Source organism: Sitophilus oryzae, unplaced genomic scaffold (genome assembly GCF_002938485.1).
Source record: "Sitophilus oryzae breed Bouriz unplaced genomic scaffold, Soryzae_2.0 scaffold_811_pilon_pilon, whole genome shotgun sequence".
Classification (NCBI taxonomy): domain Eukaryota; kingdom Metazoa; phylum Arthropoda; class Insecta; order Coleoptera; family Curculionidae; genus Sitophilus; species Sitophilus oryzae.
Genome location: NW_022147430.1, coordinates 1,430,952 through 1,456,252, shown reverse-complemented (window position 1 = coordinate 1,456,252; position 25,301 = coordinate 1,430,952). Strand labels below are relative to the sequence as shown.

At 34.7% G+C, this 25,301-nt stretch overlaps 1 protein-coding gene across 1 annotated transcript; it reads left to right on the top strand.

Moving 5' to 3' along the window:
- Positions 1 to 1,440: 1,440 nt before the first annotated feature.
- LOC115889186 (DNA replication licensing factor Mcm5) lies at positions 1,441 to 24,754 on the top strand. The gene is made up of 12 exons (XM_030909139.1): positions 1,441 to 1,675; positions 1,738 to 1,993; positions 2,053 to 2,225; positions 2,283 to 2,523; positions 2,579 to 2,822; positions 2,882 to 3,019; positions 6,290 to 6,437; positions 9,332 to 9,464; positions 9,523 to 9,615; positions 13,214 to 13,395; positions 19,522 to 19,727; positions 24,250 to 24,754. The coding sequence occupies exons 1-12, from the start codon at positions 1,518 to 1,520 to the stop codon at positions 24,477 to 24,479; spliced, it is 2,202 nt and encodes a 733-aa protein (XP_030764999.1). The 5' UTR covers positions 1,441 to 1,517; the 3' UTR covers positions 24,480 to 24,754.
- The last annotated feature ends 547 nt before the right edge of the window (positions 24,755 to 25,301 follow it).

Here is a 25,301-nt window from a genome sequence, read left to right as displayed (position 1 = left end):
AATATTGCACAACGAAGCGCAACACACACATACACTACACAACGCGTTGCGCAAACAGTCCTGTTGCACAAAAGAATTCAAACATTCTTGAAACTCATCAAACAATTGCGCAACGCATCAAACACTACCATACATTGGCAACTCGTTGCGCAACGTAATAATGTATGGGCCGCTTTATGCGCGCTGGGAGTAAAAATTCAAGGTCGTGACACACACGGTAATAAAAAGAGGTAACGGATTAAGGTACATTCAGGCTGAGAGCGTCGAGCGTCGAGTTGCGTTTGCGTCGCGCCCGCGTGTCGAAATGGAATCAATTCGCTTAACTTAAATTAGACCATTCAGGCAGACAGCGTCGCGTTTGGCGTTGCGCTAGCGTCCGCTGAGCGTCGGGGGTCGAGTTCAATGGGGCGGACGCGACGCTCGACGCTCTCAGCCTGAATGTACCTTTAGAAATAGTAGTGATGCGACGTGTATTTGTGAGCTGTCTACATATGTATTTATAAAAAATATTGATATTTTAATACACATTTAGTGAAAGTGGGTCAAATTTTTACGTGTAAAATAACTATTTGTTAAACGTAAAAAACTATTCGTTACACATAAAGAACTATTTGTTACACGTAAAAAACTATTTGTTACGCGTAAAAACTTATTTTATTCATTTTTTATTTTACGCGTACTAAACAAAACTATTTGTTGCACGTAAAAAACTATTTTTTATGCGTAAAAAACTATTTGTTATACGTAAAAAACTATTTTTTACGCGTAAGAAACTATTTGTTACACACAAAAATTTGTTAACACTATTTGTCGTTACACACTGTTACTATTTGTTACACGTAAAAAAAATTGCTACACGCAAAAAACTATTTCTTACACGTAAAAAACTATTTGTTGGGCGTAAAAAAATATTTATTATATAGTTTAATACTTTTTAACACTTCAAACTACACTTTTTCAAACATGTCCTTCAAATCCTTCAATTTAATAGTTGTTATTAAGAAGTTTCACATCAAATATGCGCACATAGTGCACATACGATTTTTTTTTGATATAAATATAATTAGTAAATTCAAATTTTAATAAAAAGATTTTTTTTTTAAATAAATATTATTTTTTTAAGTTCTGCTATAGAGTATAGTTCTAGATTTGTTCTAGATCTATTTTTTATTTCTTATTCTAGGTCAAGTTTATTTTTTTCTTGAAAATAGTCTTTTCATTACAGGCATCTGCAACTATTTTTTTTTTCATTCAAAGTAATCTTTGAAATAAAGAATTAAATATGATAATTGATAAATAAGATGAAAATTATTATTGTCACTTTTCAGTCTTTGATTCTTTATTTTTCAGGAACTCGGGAATTTTTCTAACATATTGGCAACAGTGCAATATTTTTTGACGTATTTCAGATTTGTCTTTGACATATGACATGACGGATATTTTCGCGCCAAAACAATAGACGTGCTTGTGAGGATTGTGTAGTTTTGTTTCTATCGTTTTTGGTTTAATTAATTATTATGGAAGGGTTTGACGAGCCCCAAATTTTCTTTAGTGATAACTGGGGAGGTGAAGAAAATCAAGGAGATAATGGTACAATTAATTTGCAAGCAGTAAAGAAGAAATTCAAGGAATTTATAAGGCAATTTCACACAGAAAATTTCAACTATAAATACAGGTAACAAATTTGCTTAAATTCCAGTTATTTCTTTTAATTACAATAGATTTTTTGTTGTGCAGAGATAATTTGACGCGTAATTATAACCTTCGTCACTATTTTTTGGATATTAACGTCGAAGATTTGGGAAATTTTGATGAAACTTTGGCAGATAAGTTGTTTAAACAACCGGCAGAACACCTGCCCATCTTTGAAGAAGCTGCTACAGAAGTGGCTGATGAGTTAACAGCACCCAGGCCTGAAGGAGAAGAAAAAGTAGAGGATATTCAGATTATGTTTAATTCAGAAGCCCATTCATCCAATTTAAGGGCCTTGAAGGTAAGAAATACAATTTGCTTAAAATCTTATTGATCTTAATAATTGTTTATTTTTTATAGTCTGATGTAGTGTCGCGTCTGGTTAAAATCCCTGGTATTATTATTAGTGCCTCAGGTATTAAGGCAAAAGCAACAAAAATATCAATTCAGTGTCGATCATGTAGCAATGTTATATCAAATTTACCAGTTAAAGCTGGACTTGAAGGCTATGTTATGCCACGCAAATGTAACACGTAAGTCAATACAACAAGGAAAATGTTTTAAAATAACTCCCTCATATTTATTTTTAGAGAACAAGCAGGTAGACCTAAATGTCCATTAGATCCGTATTTTATTATGCCTGATAAATGCAAATCCGTTGATTTTCAAATACTCAAACTGCAAGAGTTACCTGATGGTATCCCACAAGGAGAAATACCTAGACATATGTTGTTATATTGTGATCGGTATTTGTGTGATAAAGTTGTACCAGGCAACAGAGTATTTATATTAGGAATATACTCGATTAAGAAAGTTTCTAGGCCATCTAAAGTATGAATTTATCACTTTGTATTTGGGACAATAAATAATTCATTATTTTTTTTAGAGAGAAGGTAGAGAAAAAGCTATTACAGGTGTGAGGGCAGCATATATGAGAGTCTTGGGCATGCAATTAGATAACGACGGAATTGGATCTCCGGGATGTGGTGTGGTAACCTCTGCAGAGGAAGATCTATTCCGGAGAATGGCAGCCATGCCAAATATTTACGAGAGATTGGCCAGCAGCGTGGCACCTTCAATTTATGGAGCCTTGGATATTAAAAAAGCAGTCACTTGTTTACTTTTTGGAGGTGGAATGCTTTAACTTTATACATTTTTTTTACATTTGATATAATGTTTTGTATTTCAGGTTCCAGAAAAAGGTTGCCAGATGGTCTAACTAGGAGGGGTGATATTAATGTGCTTCTGTTGGGTGATCCTGGTACTGCCAAATCCCAATTGCTTAAGTTTGTTGAACGAGTAGCCCCAATTGCTGTGTACACATCAGGTATTTTTTTATTTATTTAAATGATAGATACTTTTTATGATTATTACAATGACACAGATCATCAAAATTTTAAGGCAGTAATAATTGCTGTTAAAATCCAGCATAATTTAAATCATTGCTAAGGGGGAACAAAAAATAATATAGGTAACTGCATGAAAAAAAAATATTTTTTATCATACTATTTAATACTTTTATAGTATGCGTAGTCCCAGTCATTTGGTAAAGGCATAGGGTAAAAACTAGGCGTTTACTTGATTTGAATTTACAAAAATGTTTATAACATAATAATATAGCCTTAGATTAAGAATTCTGTAAGATTATAGCAATTTGTAATGTGCTTCTTAACTACTTTTTAAATAGAACACTTTGGAAAATATATTTTTTTTTATTTTCAATGCTAAATGAAGTATATTAGGTGAGTACAGAATTACATTAAAAAAATACATTTGTTTAGTTTTTTACTATGTATTTATTACAATGATGAGTATGTTTAATACATTTACATAATATTATACAATAGGTTAGTGGTCAATCTGTTCCATTAACTAAACTAAAAATAAGTATTTATTATTCGAAAATTTATAATCAATAAAATGTCAAATTATTTCAGAGTTTATTATTTTTTAAATATTAATTTAAAGGAGTATATTAAAAAGTGTTATATAAGGTTTATAAGTAACTATAAAAAAATTCAGGTGATTGCATTTTAAAAAAGTAATAGGGGAGCCTTATATAACATTTTTCAATTTGACGTTTATTTTTTTATATTTTTAAATCTACTATAGAAATTGATTCATTTCCTGTTTCACCGGAAATGAAAACTTTAGAATTTTAAATGGCACCCTCGGGATTTTTTACTTTGTTTGATACAAAATGACACTCTGAATAGAATGACATATCATGTCAACTTTTGAAATTTTCTTATATGGTTTATTTGAAACTGCAACCAAATACCAAATGTGTATTGATTGTATTGTATTGTATTTTACTAAAAGTGAGTCCCAGGTGGGACCCTCCACTGAGGCCGCGAGGGCCTATTGTGGCTCAGTTTCTACAAGCTCTTTAATAGAAAAAGAGCGTTAAAGTTCACCCTCAAGACCCAGCCTTTTAACATAGGCCGTTATGTCCGAGAGTGATATGTCCTCTAGGTCTGATATGTCTAGCGTGGGTTTGCCAAACACTTCAAACCTGGTCCTGCCCCCAACGGGGCAGGTACACATAACGTGCTTCATTGTTTCGTCATCTTCCATACAGAGTCGGCATTCGGCGTCTTCCACCAGTCCCATCCTCTGTAGGTGTGATCTCAGCCGGCAGTGGCCCGTGTATACTGCAGTAAGCGTACGCGCTCCGTTCCTACCAGCCTTTAGGAGTTCATCTGTTCTACGTTTGGATGGCCCTGCTAGGATTATCTTGGCATGTTCCATTCCGGGACTGTCATACCAGTCCCGAAACGTTACACGCCTAACCCATTCACAGATCCTGTCTCTTGCGAGATTTTTTGGTACGCTAAGTGTCGGTTCTGGGCCCACGAATGGCGAGCCTGCACCAGTTTTGGCGAGGGAATCAGCACGTTCATTTCCCTCTAGGCCGACATGTCCCGGTATCCATATTAGCGACACTTTGTTTCCATCTCCTAATATATTGAGTAGTTTCTTACAATGAAGAATCGTCCTGGACGTACTTTTCGTTGCCTCAAGTGCTTTCAACGCGGCTTGACTATCCGAAAATATGCTTATTGTTTTCCCGGTGTATTGCTGTTCTACCAGCAGTTGCACACAGGTTTCAATCGTATATAGCTCAGCTTGGAAAACTGTGGTGTGTTTTCTAAGACTGTGGTAGATCTCAGTCTTTGGACTGCTGCAGTAAATTCCTGCGCCAGATCATTTTTCGTTTTTGGATCCGTCCGTGTACCAACACATTGCCGCAAGTAATAAGCCGTTTCTCGGCTTATCCCATTCATCCCTATTCGGAAACAGGACGTTGTAGATGCGCGTCAAGAGTTGGATTGGTGGTGTGAGATCCGAGACCATTCCCAGAATCTCATCCGATTGTAGTTCGTCTACTAGTCGGTTTTGTATGAATATGATTGTTCCTTGGCTCTCTCGTGCCATATTTAGAAACCTATATGTAGCCCATCTCACCTCTCTTTCCAAAAGAATTTGAAGAGGAGGTAGGTCGAGTAGGGTTTCCATAGCTTTTGACGGCGTGGAATGGAAGGCACCAGTCACCGCTACCGTACCAAATGTGTGGTATCAGATTATTGGTAAAAAAATGCTGTTTCCAAATATTAAGGTCCGACCGAACCTAGATTTTTAGTCTCGGCCGAGACCGAGACCGAGAGAAAAAAATTCTCGGCCGAGAACGTGACCGAGACCGAGACACAAAACAAAATTTATTCAATAGTTTAGTATATGAAAAAAACATTTTTTGATAATAATGTAAAAAAAACGTTATTTTCATGCAAAAACGGTTTTATTGGTATTTAATACTATAAAATTACTAATACTAAGAAAATTACTATTTTTTTAAATCGTCACAGAAGTATTAATTTTTACGACGTGATTGTTTTGTGCGATACTTAAAAATTATAATACGCTTTAAAATTATATATTTTAGCTAATTTGACGAATGTGAGTAGTCTCGGCCGTGGCCGATAATCTCGGCCTTTTTATGCCGAGAACGAGACCGAGATCTTGGCCTCATTTTTCGCCGAGAATGACTGTAACCGAGACCGTGACCGAGATCTCGGTCGGACCTTACCAATTATGCTAATGACCCACCTTCGTTCAATTTGAAAAAAATTGAGATATGATTAAAAATATTTGGGCATCTTTTAACTGGCCAGGACAAGACACTAAAAACATTAGACGATCAAATCTATTTTTCCAAGGCTCCTTGATTAAAAATTAGTGTTTTTAACACAGCCATGGCACTCTAGATTGAAATTAAAAATACAATTTTGTTTTCAGCGAAAATGTCAAAAGTTGACATATGATATGTCATTCTATTGAGAGTGTCATTTTCTATCAAATAAAATAAAAAAATACCGAGAATGCCATTTAAAAATCAAAAGTTGCAGTCATTTCCGGTGAAACAGGAGGTGGCTGAGAAGAACTGAATATGTCAATCAATCCTCATTTTTGTCATATACTAACATACCAAATCTCGTTTTTTCTATCTGAAAAAATAAAAAAGTAATAGAGTTGAGCCAAATTTGAGACGCACGCGGTATGGTTTTGTTTACTTAATTATTTTTTTGTTGTTTTTAAGGCAAGGGCAGTTCAGCGGCTGGTCTAACAGCGTCTGTGATGCGAGATCCAGCCTCCAGAAACTTTGTTATGGAAGGAGGAGCGATGGTTTTAGCTGATGGCGGTGTCGTTTGTATCGACGAGTTCGATAAAATGAGAGAAGACGACAGGTACTTTTTAGATTTTAGATTAAGTATACTAAAAGATATAGCACACCCCCACAATATCAATGGAAGTTTTTATGCGCGTAATGAACACAGCTTTGCCAACAAAAATCTGATTTGCTTATAGAGAGCCTACGTCCACACAGAAAGTAAGTAAAGCGTTTTAAGCTGTAAAGTATTTAAAGCGTCTCTTCCGATTTTAACGTTTGAAGCTTTTATTGCGATTTGTGTCCATTAAAAGACACGCGAAAGATGCGGCACTTTCTATCAAGATGTCAAGGAGTAAGGTCGCAAGGAAATTATTACTAACTGAAAAATCAAGCCGCGTTGAAAGCGCTTTAAGCAAAGAAAAGCGCGCCTATTAGTTCAGGCCTGCTTGGAAAAAAGTCCGGAAGTTTTGCAACTTTGCAGGTTTATAGGTTTTGGGGTCCCTAACTAAAATCCATAAAATGCACATTTCCAGACTTGCCGCCGGCGCCGCCATCTTGCCAAGATGGCGCCCAAAATCGGTATTTTGTAAATATCTCGAAAATTATGCGTTTTTCGCAAAAATTTTAAGGGATCAAAATTAAAGAGAATAAAGTTTCCTATAAAAAAGGTTCTACGAAAATTTTCGCTAGAGTCAACCGTTTAGGCACAAAATCCCTGGAAATTTTACAATTTTGCGTAAAGTATGATTATTATGTATAGTCGATTTTCCGAAATCAAATGTCGATTAGGGTACATTAAAACTAGTTTTAGTTTAGTTTCTTCAATTTTGTCATCAAACAGTGGCGTATCATTAATTCGCTCATTAATTTATGAATAAATTAATTGTCGTGCTGGACAGCATTCATTGCGAACTTACCACCAGGTTCAGCATTGGTCTGGTTGTACCAAAGATGCCGAAGAATGGGGTTGGAAGAAAACAAAAACAGGCATTACTCCAGTCACAACGTTGAAAGATCCAGCTCCAAAATCCCTATTGGCATTTTTATCCTGTAAATGCAAAACCAACAACTGTGGTAAAGCCTGCGGACTGCGGATGCAGAAAAGCAGGATTAAAATGTTCAATGATTTGTGCATACTGCAATGTACTGCAATGGGAAATCCTGTGACAACGTCACTGAAGTGTCACTCCACGGATCCGATGAAGAGGAGTTGGACTTGCCTGGAAATATCCCTCTGGCGGCTGAAGATGAAGAGTTGGACGAATTGAGAGATCACCCTGATGAGCCCAGCACATGGTTAAAGTTTTTAATTTACCTAGTGGAGTAGGACTCCGGGGAGACGACGTTAAAATAAACGCGCCATGTACTTTACCTCTTGCATGGTGTGGAAACAAGTACACATTTTCAATAATTAAAATTAATTATTCATAAATTAATGAGAAAATTAATGATATGCCACGGTTTCATGACAAAATTGAAGAAACTAAACTAAAACTAGTTTTAGTGAACCCTAATCGACATTTGATTTAGGAAAATCGACTAATGTATAGTCGATTTTCCGATAGTCGAAAATCCCTGGAAATTTTATAATTTTGCGTAAAATATGATTTATTATGTAATAAATTTATTTATTTTATTTTTATTTTATTTATTATGTAATAAATCATATTTTACGCAAAATTATAAAATTTCCAGGGATTTTGTGCCTAAACGGTTGACTTTAGCGAAAATTTTCATAGAACCTTTTTTATAGGAAATTTTATTCTCTTAAATTTTACTCTCCTCAAATTTTTGCGAAAAACGCATAGTTTTCGAGATATTTACAAAATACCGATTTTGGGCGCCATCTTGGCAAGATGGCGGCGCCGGCGGTACGTCTGGGAATGTGCATTTTATGGATTTTAGTTAGGGACCCCAAAACCTATAAACCTGCAAAGCTTCAAAACTTCCGGATTTTTTTCCAAGCAAAAATCCCCAATGACTGAACTATATGACGATTGTTAATTGTAGGAAACTTCTCAATTTATTAGGAGATATGAACAAAGTGTCGCTGAAATGGATACCGGGACATGTCGGCCTAGAGGGAAACGAACGTGAAAACTCTCTCGCCAAAACAGGTTTACCATTAGTGGATCCAGAACCGACACTTAACGGTGCAAAAAATCTCGCTAGAGACAGGCTCTGTGATAGGGTTAGGGGCATGATGTTTCGGGACTGGAATGACAGTCCCGAAATGGTCCCCAAACCAAACATGCCAAGAAAATCTTGTAAGGGCCATCCAAACGCAGAACAGGAGATCTCTCAGAGGCCGGCAGAAATGGAGCGCGTACGCTCACTGCAGTATACACGGGTCACTATAGGTCACTGATTAGTAATTTTCTACTAAGCTCCGCCCACTACATGCGCAATATCTTCTGTTAATTGTATCATGACTCTGCGACATGATACAATAAACGAAAGATAATATCCTTGCCGGTCGCAAATCTGCTCTCCGCGCGCATGACGTCACCCGGGTAGTAATTTTCTTTTAAGCTCCGCCCACTACATGCGTAATATCTTATCTTTACCGTTATTGTATCATGACTCTGCGATAAAGATCCTGAAACAGCGGAGCACATAATATGTCATTGCGAGGCTCTGGATCGCAAGCGACACTTTTTATTTGGAAAAGCAAGGTTAGAACCGGAGGAACTATGCTCCCATCCTATCAAGGACATGCATAAGTTGGTGTAGGGACAGGGATAGGAGAATGGGTGCAGACGTAGAAACGAGACAAACACAATAGGCCTCACAGGTCGCAGTGTTTCCAGGAGATGATGTTCTGATTGATGTAATGGATGGCCATTTGCATAACGCCTTATCTGACTGTCGCTTCCAATATTTTTTCCTTTAAGAAATAAAAATATTTCATTAATTATATCTTTACATTAAAACTTAGACCAATCAATTTATGCATCTATTTGTATTCAGAGTTGCCATTCATGAAGCTATGGAACAACAAACAATTTCCATCGCCAAAGCCGGGATTACGACTACTTTGAATTCTAGATGCTCTGTCCTTGCCGCCGCAAATAGTATTTTCGGACGATGGGATGAAACTAAGGTATTTTCTTTTTTTCGTGGTTTTAGAAGAGGATGCATAATATCTTATGTTGTTTTAGGGAGATGAAAATATCGATTTTCTGCCCACAATTTTGTCTAGATTCGATATGATTTTCATTGTTAAAGATGAGCATGACCAAAGAAGAGATATGGTAAGACATTTTTAGCCGACCATACCGACAGGTATGGTAGGCTATTAAGATCGACAAAAAAATAGTTTTTTTTAATTTCACTCAAAATGAGTTCTTTGGGTCATAAATGACCTAAATACAAAATATTTTCATGGTGTCTGTCTGTCTGTCCGTCTGTAACACGATAACTCAAAAACCGCTAAACCGATTTTAACCAAATTTGGCACAAAAATACTGTGGCACCCGAGAATCTGGCCATTAGTTTTTGGTGGGGGTGGGGGTTGGTAAGGGAGTATGGGAGGGTGTTAAAAATTTTAAAAAATCGTAACTCCAAAATTACAGTAGCTAGCGAAACGCGGTTTTCAATTTAAGATTAGGAATAATATTTGCAAGAAAATTTGTAATAACATTAAAATCTGTCAAAGTCGCAGTTTTTGAGATAAAAAAATATCAAGTATGTAGCATAGGGTCTGGTGTCGACATCTGTAACCCCAGAATAAACTTTGTGAATTTGTTCGCAACCCAGCATGTGTCAGGATCGATGCCTGAGTTTATCTTAGGTGGTTTCAGAGGACTGATGATTTTAAATGGAAGACCTCACATTTTTGGCTTCCTTCAGACTTTTCATGTCCTAAGATATGAGTAAATCCATTTGATAGTTCCAGAGATATTGGGTGTGTCAACAAAAATATATATTTTTCAGCCCTTCTTAAAAAAATTATTAAAAATACAAGAACTGTTCTGAAATCAAAACTATATTAGGTATTTACTTTAGATGGTCTGTTCTTACTTTGCTATAAAATATGGTAATCGTAAATCATACAGGATGTTCAATATTCTACGCCAAACTTTCTAAAATATAAAATATTTTTTCTTCGTTTTTTTGAATGGAACACCCTGTATATTATTTTTTTATTAAATTGAGAATTAAAAAGTGAACATTTTTTGTATTTAAAGTATTTCAAAGTTTTTAATAGTTTTGCGGATACACGTCGTATTATTTCATATGGCGCTTTCAATGGTAAAATACGAGAAAAAAATCATTGGGTGGCTTTGATAATAATTTACTGTGCAAAATGCCATATGAAATATGAAACCAGGAATATCTGCGAAACCGTTAAAAAATTTGAAATACTCTAAATACAAAAAATCTTCATTTGTTAATTCTCCATCTATTGAAAAAATAATATACAGGGTATTCCATTTAAAAAAACGAAGAAAAATAATTTTATATTTTAGAAAGTTTGGCGTAGAATTTTGAACATCCTGTATGATTTACGATTTCCATATTTATAGCAAAGGAAGTACAGACTATCTAAAGTAAATATCTAATATAGTTTTGATTTCAGGACAGTTCTTGCATTATTAATAATTTTTTTAAGAAATACTTAAAAATATATAATTTTTATTTGTTTATTAATATCTCTGAAATTATCAAAATATATTTACTCAGGATCTTAGGATTATGTAAAGCGATCTGAAAGGAAGCAAAAAATGCAATAATATACAGGGTGTTCCATTTAAAAAAAATCATCCAGATCCACTCACACTTTTTTGAGCCACCCTATAGAAGTTAAAATATTTTCCTGAAATAGATCCTAGTACATACTTTAGGTTTGCACTTAATCAAAATTCCCAAGTAGTTTATTCTAGGAGCTACAGATGCCCGACGCACTATTGCCGGACCCTGTACGTGCCTCCCGGTGCCAATTTTTTCTAAGTCATTTCCATATTATATTTAGCATTCCCAATGGGAATAGTTTGACATGTATTTATCAGAAAGTATACATCTCTGTATGAAACACAACCATCTTTTTCAATTTTGTTAAATATATGTGCTTTTCATATACAGTATGTTCTCGGATGGCCTTTACAGGAGCAAAAAAAAATGTTTTTCTGAAATTTTGAGAAAAATGTATTCTTTATAAAAAATTTTGCATGTTCTGAAATGGTTAAATCCGTTTATACTTTTCCAAATTTCTATACGTTTTAGAGAAAATTAAAAAAAAACAGAAAGTGTAATTGAAATGAATTGAAGAATTGAGAATGATTTTTTTATGGAATTTAAACTTGAAATTATGTTAATATAATTTCGATTTTATTCTTTGATAGATCGTTATAGTTAATTTTGATTAACGTCATATTTTTTGATGTTGTTAAAGTATCTTATTTTCTGACAACTGTTATCACCCTTTCCTCAGAATTGAACTAAATAAATTCAGTGCTTCTTTAACGTTTCAAAACAGCAAAATATGTGACGGTAATTAAAATTCTGTCATTAATAATAAATCAAAGAATGAAAACGACATTGTTGTCGCGTCACTAAAACTACCCATCTTAACACGTCTCCTTGGAAATAAAAGCCGTATTTATTTACATATATACAACCTTTATTAACTACTGAGCTTACTTGCAACTAATAATAATCAAAATCCACGAATAAATGATTAATTAAAAAGAGAATGGAAAAGCGTAAATTATACAAAACCCGGTACGACTCCGCCTTCCGCTTTCTTTTAAATTCTATACGATACTAAAGACTAAGATCAGAGTAAGTAAACCGACGAGTAGCGACAGTCCCGTTTTCAATTTTCTTTGCGGCTGCGCGAAATAAGTAGGTTATCTGTCATATGATGAAGCGAAGTTGCCACTGTTGCCATTTATCAAATATCTCTATACTTTGTTTCAAGTATACCTCAGGCAACGAATCGTTTTTTTTAATTATTTATTAGCTATAAGATATTTTATACATTCAAATTTAGAAATAAGGATAAAACAAAACAAAAAAAATATGTATAAAACTTTATAATTAATTCCACTTCAAATTAAGAGCAATGTAGACCATGTTTATAGAACCACTTCATAAGTTGAGCAGTTAAATACGTAGTCTATCTGCCAAACACGTCAAAAGAGAGAGAAAGAAAATTTGGTACCACCACATCAAAAGAGTCGACGGTTTCTGTCGCTACTCGGCGATCTACTTACTCTGCTAAGATCCTAAATATTCAGTTTTCTAAAAAATAAGGCACATGTTTTTAACTCAATACCTACTTCAAAAGCCACTTGAACTACGTCCTCGAAGGAACCCTTGTCTTCGGTCATACATTAATAAACAAGGGTTCACAAGACCAACAGTCACCAATAGTAAATGCATAAACTTTCACTTTTGAATAGGACCGAGAAAAACATGTGCATCTTAAACTGAAATTACCCTTGTTCTAAAGAATGCAACAAAAATTGTTCCCTAAAAATATATACTGGCTCTGACAATTGTATTAGAGTAGAAATGCGTTTTGATTTTTAGGACTTTGAAAAAATTCAACTACTTTTTCATGTTTTTTTATTTTCTTTATAGCGGTATGGTAATTTAGAAAAGTATAAACGGGATTAATCATTTTAGAACAAGCAAACATTTTAATAAAGAATGCATTTTTCTCAAAATGTCAATAATAAAAAGTTTTTCCTCTTGTAAAGACAATCTGGGGACATTCTGTATCTACAGTCTACTTTTGACTTAAAATGCACATTATCATTATATTCTTTTGGACACTTGTCTAATTTTTTAACATATCTTTATAGTGTCTGATTTCTATGCTAACAAATAATGATATTTCTTCAGACTTTGGCCAAACACATTATGGGTATTCACATGAACGCTGATCAAATAACTCAAGAGCCAAAGGAGGGAGAATTATCATTGGAGCTTCTTAAAAAATACATAAATTATTGTAGAACAAGATGCGGACCCAGATTAAACAAAGACGCCGCTGAAAAACTGAAGAGGCGATATGTTATGATGAGGTACTGTAATATTTTTATTTATCTCTTTTAAATTTGCTCTTTTCTGTACAGGGTGTCCCATTTTGGTTGAAATCATACGGTATCTCCGTTATTCGTGAAGATAGACGGATGTGGTTTGCACAAACCTGTGCCACTTTTTTGTCAAACGAAAGATGCCGTAAACAAAATTTTCATAGCCATCTTCGTTTCTGAGCTACAGAGTCTTTTTAAATTTTTCAATTTGCGATACCTCCTGTATCTCTGTTATTGTTAAAGATATCGAGAAGGTGAAAATTTTTAGTTGTAGAACTTTTTACGCAGAATACAGTGGCGTAGTCTGTTATTCTACAAAAAGAATATTTTTAAAGATATGAACTAAAGTTATGTTTTCTTAAATGGAATACCCTGTATATTTATAAATTATATGATCTGGCTTGCCATAAGCTTCTCAAAAATATATGTCACTCAATATTTGTTTTCACTATTTAGTGCAATATTTAAAAAAATATATTAAAAGATCAAATTTATTAGTAGGCCATGATTGATAATAAAAGAAACTAAAGAATTATTAAAAGTATTCTGCTCTCTGTCTCTTGTTTTATTTTGAGAGCCACTAATAAATTCTTTATATTATATTAGGGAAACTTAATTCTCTACCGCTGCTGTTCGTAAATCTTGGAAGCTATCATATCGGGACTTTAAATATTCCTTTTTTCTTTAGCTTATTTACGTGAAATATACTTTCAGCCAAGATGGGACTCCCCCTCACAACTTAACTTACAACAAAAATATTAGAATTTCGTTAAATGAGGAAAATGCATGTTTTTAAATAATGGTTTTAAAAAATAGTTCATATAATTACAAATTGAACAAAAAAAAAATCGTTGATATCGGTTAAGAAATACCTCTAATATAAAATAATTAAATATTGTTAATTTAAATGGTCGGGCAAACGCTCTCTACCGCGCCTTGCCGCTGTGACGTCACGCTCCGTTCTTCTGGTTGAGTGGAGCCAGACGCATGTTTATTTTACACAGTTTGCTTTTAAACGCTGTTGAATCCGAGTCAAAATTTTAGTTATTTGTGTTAATTAATACATAATTAGTAATTAGTGATATTTATAAATAGTAATGTATGAGCGAAAACAGAAAAAAATGGTACAAGGCCATGAGAAGAGATGAAAAGAAAAACGTTAAATTATCCTCTAGTTTTACGATTTATTGTTGTCAAGATCATTTTGATGTAAGTTCATATATTTATAAACAAAAATACGAGCAGCGGAAAAAAGGGGTCAAAAAGTCATATATTTATGTATATTGTCTTACATAGGTATATGAAATTTGAATGTACAGGGTTATTCATTATATTTTGACACCCACATACAACCTTAACTGCAAGTTTTAGAAGAAAACATTAAATAAAAAAGTTGCATGGTTTTTCATATGCTCTCTTTAAAAATTAATTCTAGTTATACAGGGTGTCTCAAAAAAGGTGGTCCAGAAAATTGTAGGTATTTTTCGCTTTTCAACTGTCAATATTTCGTAAACATTTGAAGATAGGTATAGGATATTATACATGAAATATATCTAGAATATCTAGAAATTTGCGAAGAATCCAAAAATATATAGGGTGTTTCACTTAAAAAAGTAACTTAATTTTGGCGTTTGCTTATGGGACACCTTGTATAATATTTTCATTACTGATAAACAATTATTTCCTATAATTTCGTAAAAAAACAATCTTTAAAAATAACAAGGGTAAGGGGGTGTCAATATATATAAAAAAACTTTCTTTTTCACGCTATGCTCTGGAGTTATTTTTCCACGTACTAAACAAATATTTTTGTCTCTTTTCACTTCTACATAACCTACAGCATTATCTCCGTACGTCTCCCTACCTGATCTGAAAAATAAGTTTATAACATTAATATTTATAACTATATAAAAGTACGTAACAGTAGGTACCTACTTATACTTAAATATGCCTCAGTACTACAAAGAATAAATGTTACATACCTCTCTGTTTTTTTCCTCGTAATTCAGCACCAATAAATTGGGAATTTGTATTTATAAAAGCAGCCAACATAAAAGCATCGATTTTTGGCAAGTTATCTGATTGTGCTTTTACAAACCCGGAATCTGCCAATACTTAAACAATTCTCAGAATACACAACACATACAAATAATAACTGCACAAAAAAGCATAAAAAGCTCCTCCAATCAACGCTAAAAGCAACAAAAATGTCTTAGTACGCCACCTAAATACGTACATAAACGGAACACGTCTGGCTGCTGCTGGCCATCGCGCGTCGACGAGAACGGCAGGTGACGTCAGACCAATAGAATATCGTTTCAATTCGCGAGGCGTCGCACAGTGCTTCGAACATATGGCTCTAGAGGACAAAAATTAAAAACTTCTCTTTTATTGTAGGCAATTTATTCAAACTAGGTTTATTTGACACAAATGATGAGTACTCTCATTGTACTAAATGATGATGTTCTTAGTCCCACGTTTATGAAAAAAAATCTTATAAATAATAAAAATGTTGGAGCTGTGTTTCATCTAAGGAAATAATAATTTATAGTATGAAAACGGTGTAAGTATTAAATAAATCCCTGTGATAAAAAAGAATTGAAATAACATTAGAACATGATTCCTACAATATAAGCCTAATATAAGATAAAAATGTTTTTCTTTAATGAGAAAGAAAAATTAATGTTATATCTAATTAAAAAAAAAACTTAAGATACTATAAATTTACTTTAGGACAACAAAATGCATAGATCGTAACTACTCTGATTCAGAAGAATCACTGCTGACAGAATCTTCCAAATTTATAGTATCTAAATCACAGGTAGATGAAGTATCCTCAGATATAAGATATTTTTGTACATCATTTTCTAATATGTTACTTTTTCTCGTTGTTACTGTTCTTTTTGTTGGTATGAGGGGTTCGGATGTTAATAGTTACCTCTTTAATAGACCATATCCATATATTATTTTTTCCTTTTCTTGGGTGTGAGGTTTTATAATAAATTGAAAGGATGGAAACTTTTTTTATGCGACGCTTCGCTCCAACATAGTGGACTTTTTCAGGCACAAGTGGTGTCTCATTTGACTGGAAAGTTCATCAATATCTAATAAAGAACACATTTTTGAAATACAAATAATTTTGAGTTCTTGTCCTTATGATCAAGCCAAGTATTAACCAGATCGGCATTGCTTATCAATTTTACTCCATCTGAAAAGTATTATAAAATAAAGTTCGTCGCAAGCAGACGCAGGTGAACTATACAAAAATTAAAAGTGTATGAATATGACAACAAAAATATTCAATAAATACGATATGTTTTGATATGTTTTTTTTAAATACCTTTTTGAAGTTTGAAAACGTAAAATTTTTATACCCATTTAAGAATCATCTTAAAAAATAAAGAAAAACTAAACAATCACGAACTTGTTTAGAAATAAATTTAAAGTACATACCTTGTTTAACAATATCCATAGTGGCTTTCAATTAAGTACGTACCGTTTAACTCCATATATACAGAACTACTATGAATGTTATTCTTTTCACTGATAAGACAATGATCGCAAAATTTATAATTTTGCGATTAATTAATAATAATAATTTATTTTTAGTGAAAATATTTGCTAACAAAAAACGCTGTTTATGAAAAATAATATACAGGATGGTTGAACATTGCTATAAGTATAAAATTACATATTCAGGTATTAGTAAATTTTAACTTTTTTTTCGATTTTTGTCCATGGGACGAAGCACTGTGGCGTCGTTTGCGTTATCCATAGTATTTTAATGGCCCGCTTTATAAAATTGTGGTATTGCTGTCAAGAAAAAAGTTTTTTTTTGCATTTATACATATTTATTCTAATAAATTGAACAGTTTCTGGCGAAAAATAAAATATATGCATCTTCTTCATTATTATTTCTCAAATCAATGGACCCATATGATGGCCTCCCTTATTCTCAGATTTGCCCGTTCTCGATTTCTGATTTTGGTGCTTTTTGAAATATGAAATATATCGTGGCAACTAACACAATGTCAAACACTTGGAAAATACTTTAATAATGCAAGCTTTTAGATATTTTCAAACCCATCCCGTTATAATAAATTCGGGTATAAAAAATATATTCAGAGATTCCGGGGTGACAGTTCAAAAGTATATCGATTCCAAATAAAATTTTAAAATTTGTATGACTATTTTATTAAATACCATTTTGATTTTTTGTTATTTATCACGGCCTACTAATAAGAAAATAATATATTTTAAATATTGCAGTAAATAGTGAAAATAAATATAGAGTGATATATATTTTTGAGAAGCTCATAGCAAGGCCGATCATATGCTTTATAAATATACAGGGTGTTCCATTCCAAGAAATTCCAAGAAAAAAACATAACTTTAGTTCATATCTTCAAAAATATTTTTTTCGTAGAAAAACAGACTACGTCACTGTATTCTACGTAAGAAGTTCTGCTAGAATCAGTTTTCACGTTTTCCGTATCATCCATAATAACGGAGATACGGGGGCTGTCCCAAATTGCAAAATTTTCGAAAAGACCCTGTAGCTCAGAAACGAAGAGGGTTATGAAAATTTTGTTGACAGCATCTTTTTTTGCATCAATCCAAACCAAACCAAAAAAGTGGGACAGGTTTGTCCAAACCGCATCCTCCCATCTTTACTATTAACGAAGATACCGTAAGATTTCAACTAAAATGGGACACCCTGTACATTATACAGGGTGGTCCGAATTCTGGAAACTTCGGCAGCATATTCTGCAGATAAAAATAAGTAAAAGAGTTTGTATAAATGTATGCCCTAAAATTCTTAGTTTCGGACATACATGGTGTAGAAGTTTCATTTTTATTTCGATTTTTTCCAAATAATTTCTGAAGTAACGTCAATATTTGGATGAAAATTGGTGTCGGGGAATTTTTTGACATGGTGTTTTAACTGTTTTGAAGAGTAATAACTTTTCGTCATTACCTATATAAAACTACTGAGTGAAAAAACATATATTTTCGTGATTTTTTACGTAAAAAATGTCTCTTGGTAAAAAACGCTACGAGCAACCGTTTTCAACGTATTTAGAATGGAAATACATGTCATTATTGACAAAAAAATAAACATGAGTATAGGTAGTTATTTGAATGAAATGATAAATTTGGAAACTTTATTTTTTTAAAAAAAAATTATAATAAAACACTTTCTGTTGAACTTTTTGCACAAAAACATTTCGATTCCAAATATCTCGAGAACTATTACCCGTAGCGATTTTTACCAAGATTCATTTTTTACGTAAAAAACTTCGTAAATGTATATTTTTTTTATTCAGCAGTTTTACACAGGTACGGACGAAAAGTATTACTCTCCAAACCAGTAAAAAATATGTAGATGGCGCCCTCTACAAGTAGGAGTCATATTGACATCAAAATCAAATTTCTCATATCAAAAAACTCCCAGGCACCAATTTTCATCCAAATATTGACGTTATTTCATAAATTATTTGAAAAAAATCGAAATAAAAATGAAACTTCTACACCCTGTATTTCCGGAACTAAGCATTTTAGGACATACATTTATACGAACTTTTTTACTTATTTTTATCTGCAGAATATGCTGCCGAAGTTTCCGGAATACAATTCGGACCACCCTGTATAATTTGTCTATTCACTTCAGTAATGAAACTATAGAAAGAACAAATTATTCATTATTATTATTATAAAATATAAAAAAAAAAACATATACAGTGTTTCTTAATGACATGCTAATATTTAACAGTTATTTTTGGACTTATTCTAAGAAAAAGACTTTATATGAATGTATGTCCTAAACATCTTAACTTTGTAGATACAGGGTCGTAAAATTTTCTAACAATAAAACTTTTTTTTATAATAACTCTGATGTTATTAGAGATACCCTTATGAATCTTGATACACGTCTTCTATGCATCAAATTCCTTTTTAGATGTACAATAAATTTTATTTATTTCAACCAATGGTGTAAACCATCAGTGGCGAAAAACTTACTTAATTTATAGAGAAACTTTATGGCAAAACTACACTTTGAATCTTTGACCTCTTTCTGTTGAATGATTTATTATTATGTATTATCTTAATCAGATCGGGCGCAAGTCAACACGAAAAAGAGATTGACCACAAGAACTCTATTCCTATCACCGTTCGTCAACTGGAGGCCGTAATTCGGATGTCTGAAGCTCTTGCCAAAATGCAGTTACAACCGTTCGCGACTGGCAGTCATGTAGACGAGGCTTTGAGGTTGTTTCAAGTGTCTACTTTGGATGCCGCGATGAGCGGATCCCTTGCAGGTTAGTGTCAAAATGTTTACTCTACGAAATTTTAACGAAATACAGTACATTTAATTTGCAGAAGATGCGTTTCCAGTTGTCGGCTTTTAATGGAAACGCTTCAATCGGAATAGGTTGATAGGCTTTAAATGCTGATCGGCAAAGCCGAATGATTGAGGCGCGTTTTCATTTGCTGGCTTTTGCGATCGGTACAGGCCGATCGGTTTTAAATGACGATCGACGAAGCCCAACAGGATGCACCAAATGTCAATGCATCAAAGGGAAACAGAATATAATAAGATACATTAGTGAATTCATTAGTGCATTTCCTCAATTATATATCTTTTTTGCTAATTTGTCCTCCAATTAATTTTAACAGGTTTTCAAATTCACTTGGAGTTTTTCTAAAAAAATCTTGAAACTACCATTATATCTGTGCCAAAAATTAAGCGTATGGTGCGTCGTTTGCGTAGCACTATATCTTTTCCCGCTAAGCAAACTTGGTCTAAACCTAAAACGTGGCTTTCTACGATTTTTACGCGATTGTTTCGTTTCAATGATAACAAAGGCGGCAGCAGCAACACTTTTGTCGTCCTCTTGTTACTGTGTGTGAATAAACTAAAATCCTTTCAAATTGAAGTATTTCAGCTTTTCGGCATCAGGAAGAACGCCAGAAAGGCGATTGGCATTTGAGAAATCGGCCTGGCCGATCGGCAAAAGCCGACAAATTGAAAAGTGCCTTTTAATTACATGACAATTTGTTTTTGTAAGGTTGCATGCATCCCGAAAGTATTGAACCACAAGCCTCCACTGTGTAGAAGTAGAATGTAGAATGTTTGGGAGGGGGGTTAATCACCGCGACCTAATGACGAGTTATAACGAATTATAATTCATCATATAGGCTCAGGGCTTTGACAAAAGTCAGTATCTGAGACAGCTTTACAGAGATTGGTTGTCCATCTCCGATATCAGTCGTACCAAATTTATGGCACAAATGGTTGTCGTCTCGGTGCACTTGGTGTGAGGTTTTCAGGTGCTTCCCCATTTTCTCTACAGAATCTGCATTCGCCATTGTTTCTTACCTTCAGTCTACTGAGCAGTTCGTTGAAGAGATAGTTTCCTGTTAAAAACCCAGTGAAAATCCGAAGATTGTTCTTTCTTAAATATTTTTTTTTTCGGTCATAAGTTCTCAGAAATTTCTTCGAGTGTCTTAGACCGTTGGACGACTCCCATTCCAGGTTACGAATGGAGTCTTCCAGGTTCTTGAGCTATGCTTTAAATTGGTTTCCACTTAGAAAGCAGAACGGTTCTGGTCCAGTTTGTGGAGCGTTCGCTCCTTTTCTAGCTAGATCATTTGCTTTTTCATTATCTTCTTTTCCTTGGTAAGCCGGCACCCAAAGTAGCAGGACGTTGTTTGACCAACTTCGAATTGATCGTTACTGAGTTGATTGCTTTTAGTGCTGCTTGACTATCGGATAAGATGGCTATTTCTTGTTTCCGATAGTTTCTATCTATGATAAATTGTATTCATCTTTCGATAGCGTAGATTTCTGTTTGAAGAATGCTGGTTTGGTTTTGGAAGCATTAGAAAAAAACGTTATACATATATTATTATTTTTATTAGTTGTTTCTTGGGTGTTGTGGCTATGGTTCAATTAAAATTGTCCATTTTTAATTGAACCATAGCCACAACACCCAAGAAACATCAAATAAAAATTATTATATAAAGGCTAAAGAATAATCACTATCAAGTTATATATTCTGGTACCGTCTTTTACTAAAACCACCAGTCTAGGAGAAACGGAGATTTCATTTGCCAAAGAAACAAAGTATCTTGGGATATTTTTTGATCAAAGGCTTAATGGAATACTCACATAGCGAAAGCAACACAGAGGGCTACCATCTCTTTAGGTAGGTGCAGAAGGATGTGTGGAAAAAACTGGGGACTTAACCCTAAAATGACTCTATGGCTATACACAAGGGTAGTAAGACCCATGATAACCTACGGGTCGGTGGCGTGGTGGACAAAGACATCGCAAGTGAGTGCGGTAAGGCTGTTAAGTTCCACACAGAGGCTTGCGTGCCTGTGTGTAACTGGGGCCATAAAAACCACTCCTACAAATGCGATGGAAGTCTTGTTGAACTTACCACCACTACATATTTTCATACAAGGCGAAGCCAGATCTGTCATGCACAGGTTAATTCACGGTCAGCAGCACATAAGCCAAACGCATAGTGCTGCAAACCAGAAGCTAATCGAAGAGCTAAAAGCAGACAAAGTATTGGGATTACCAATTGATGCAACAGCTACTAGGTATAGCTTCAACAACAAATTTAATATAACCATACCAGGAAGGGAAGACTGGAGTAAAGGTGTACCCATTCAAGCTGAGGCAACCTGGTATACAGACGGCTCAAAAACGTCAGAAGGCGTAGGAGCTGGAATAGTAGGGCCGAAACAAGGGAGATCCTTCTACGTAAGCCTATCCAAGGATGTCACAATTTTCCAGGCAGAAATAACGGGAATCCACTATTGTGTAGAAGATATAATAAGGCAACAAAGAACAAATCGTTCTGTGGCCATCTTCACGGACAGCCAAGCGGCGCTAAAGGCACTCAGCTCCGCGGAGGTTAATTCTAGACTAGTGTGGGACTGTGTGCGTGCTCTGAATACTTTGGGCGGACGTAGCACTGTTACGTTGGCCTGGGTGTCAGGGCACGAGGGTCACAAGGGTAACGAAAAGGCAGATGAAAGGGCCAAGTAAGGCTCATCAATGCCATTCATAGGCCCAGAACCCTTCTGCGGCGTTGCAAAGGCGGTCACGAGAATGGCCACGGAACGATGGGTGGCCAACAAATCTCTAGAATGGTGGAGAAACTCACCAGGGCAGAGACAGGCGAAAAGGTTCATTGTTGAACATTCGCCAAAATTCACGGTAGACTTGATAAGCAAGGACAGAAAGACAGTCAAAGCTGTAGTAGGTCTACTAACAGGGCATTGTAAGCTAAATAGGCATCTAAAGCTGATGGGATTGACAGACGAAGCTATGTGTAGGTTCTGCCAATCTGAAGAAGAAACGTCAGAACACATTTTATGTCGGTGTGACAGCCTGGCAAATGTGCGGTTCCCGGTAATAGGCAATGCTAGGCCATTGCCAAGGAGCTACACGGAGGGTTCAGTCTCCAAGTTGCTAAACTTTGTGAAAAGGATAGGACTGGAGAATGTAATCTAAGGATCAGAAGAGGACCACAATAGATCTGAGAAGGTCGCAGTGGATCAGGCCGAAAGCCACCTCTAAGAATCTAATCTAACCGTCTTTTACCTTCTGAGCAAACATTTCTCTCTTTCAGTCCTTTTTATTGCTCAATACTACAGTAAGGTGTTCCTCAAAGTTGTACATTTTTTGTATGTCATCCAGTAGGAGCAGAATTTTCCTTTTGAGGGTGTTACAAGCCCCTGACCTGACAATTCTGCCAGTACTGTTTCCGTCAATGACCACTCTAATCAATGTAGCACTGGCATATCTACCGACGACAATGCGCAGTGGTGTTAGGTCTAGAATAACCTCCATTGCTGCTGTTGGGCATGTGTGATGAAGATGCATGCTAGTCTCTGTACTTGCACAGGTTTTGCCTTGCATGCTGTACTTTGCTCTAGTTTTGTGTACCAAGCTCCATACTTAATCATGGGTTATTATTATTACTATCATGGTATACACCCAGCACAAAATGTTAGGGCCCCACGTATTTCCCACCAGTCATCAGCATATCATGAGAGCAGCCTTTGTGGCTTTGCTGGTAATGTTCTTAATATACCTGTTCCATAGAAGTTTACTGTCCAGAGATATTCCCAGATATTTGACTTCTTGTGATGGCAGTATTTCCTTTCCATCTAGATGGATTCTTTTCAAGTTTTTCACACTTCGCTTTCTCGTAAAGGGCACTACCGCGGTTTTGCCTGAGTTGACGCTTAACGCCCAGCTACCGTATGATCGAGAAAAACGGCGTCAGCGATGGCTATGGAATGAAGATCGCTGTCATTTTATATGTAAATTTATATGGGAAATGTCATTGATGTTCATTTCCCAGCCAACTGGACGCCGTTTTTTTTCGATCATACGGTATAATATATTATGTATTTATATTTAGCTTAGATATATTATCTTCATTTCAGTAGTATACATGAAAGTTTTTAAAATAATTTATTTTTTTACACATATTTTCCTACACACGTAAAAAAAACATACCGGCAACACTGTATGCCGCTTTTTATTTGGTCTCTCTGTCTGTCAACCGGTCATTTATATTTATCTCAGTCGCATGCATTAAAATACAGTCCACGTAGATAAAGTCATGTCCAGGCTGGTACGTTGAATATCATTGACAATTCCTTGACGCCGTTTTTTTCATATCAATCAATTTTTTATCATACATTATTTATTTGTATATCACATAATCGAGTATGTATAGACAAATTACAGATTTTTTTCTTATATTTATCTTTGTATTTAATAAAAGAACTGTTTCATTTATTTCATTTCAGGCGCTGAAGGTTTCACTACCGAAGGTGAACAGGAAATGCTGTCTCGCGTAGAGAAACAGTTAAAAAGACGTTTTGCTATCGGTACGCAAGTATCCCAGCAAAACATCGTCCAAGACTTTGTTCAGCAGGGCTATCAAGAAAGGGCTATTTTGAAAGTCCTTCAAGCGATGATCCGTAGGGGGCAGCTGCAGCATAGGATGCAGAGGCGCATGCTGTACCGTATCAGTTAAGCTCTATTATCATTTTACTCATTTCTTATTTCTTATTCTGTGTTGGTATTTTTAAAATAATTTAGGATTAAAATCTTCTATTACTAGAGCTTTTCTTGTGTTAACATTGGTGATGGGAAAAACCGATTAATTTCAGTAATCGAGTGCTCGAGATTCAAGCGACTCCAATAACCGAAGCGATTGCTCGAGCGAAATTTCGCTCGTATTTAAAAATATCGTCCCATTGCTGCCAAAAGTCACTAACTTATTTTTTATTACTTCCGAGAAAAATGCGTCTAAAGATGAATTGCATTGCATGATGTTATAGTTAGTAACTATTCGGTATTAAAGTAAAAAATCGGTAAAAAAACTTTTAAGTTAAACGGTTTTATCTTATGTGCACTGAAAACTAGAAAATAATAATAACAATTAGGTATTTTGAACTTCTAGTTCAGAAATATTTTAGTACTAGGCAGAATAGCTTTTAGGCATATTAGACTAAAATAAAAACGTGGGGCCCATAAACTATTGCTGTAATACTTTCTTCTATACTAAGTGTGGATTGCATCGACTATAATCGTAACTGGAGATTTTGATAATCAATAACCAGCCGTGGCGGCTTCACCAGCGAACGCAGAGCTCATGATCTACCAAAGTATAAAGATATGCTTTGCCATAGGTAGGATTTCAGAGGTGCCCCACGTTTTTATTTTAGTCTAATATGCCTAAAAGCTATTCTGCCTAGTACTAAAATATTTCTGAACTAGAAGTTCAAAATACCTAATTGTTAATATTATTTTCTAGTTTCCAGTGCACATAAGATACAACCGTTTAACTTAGTTT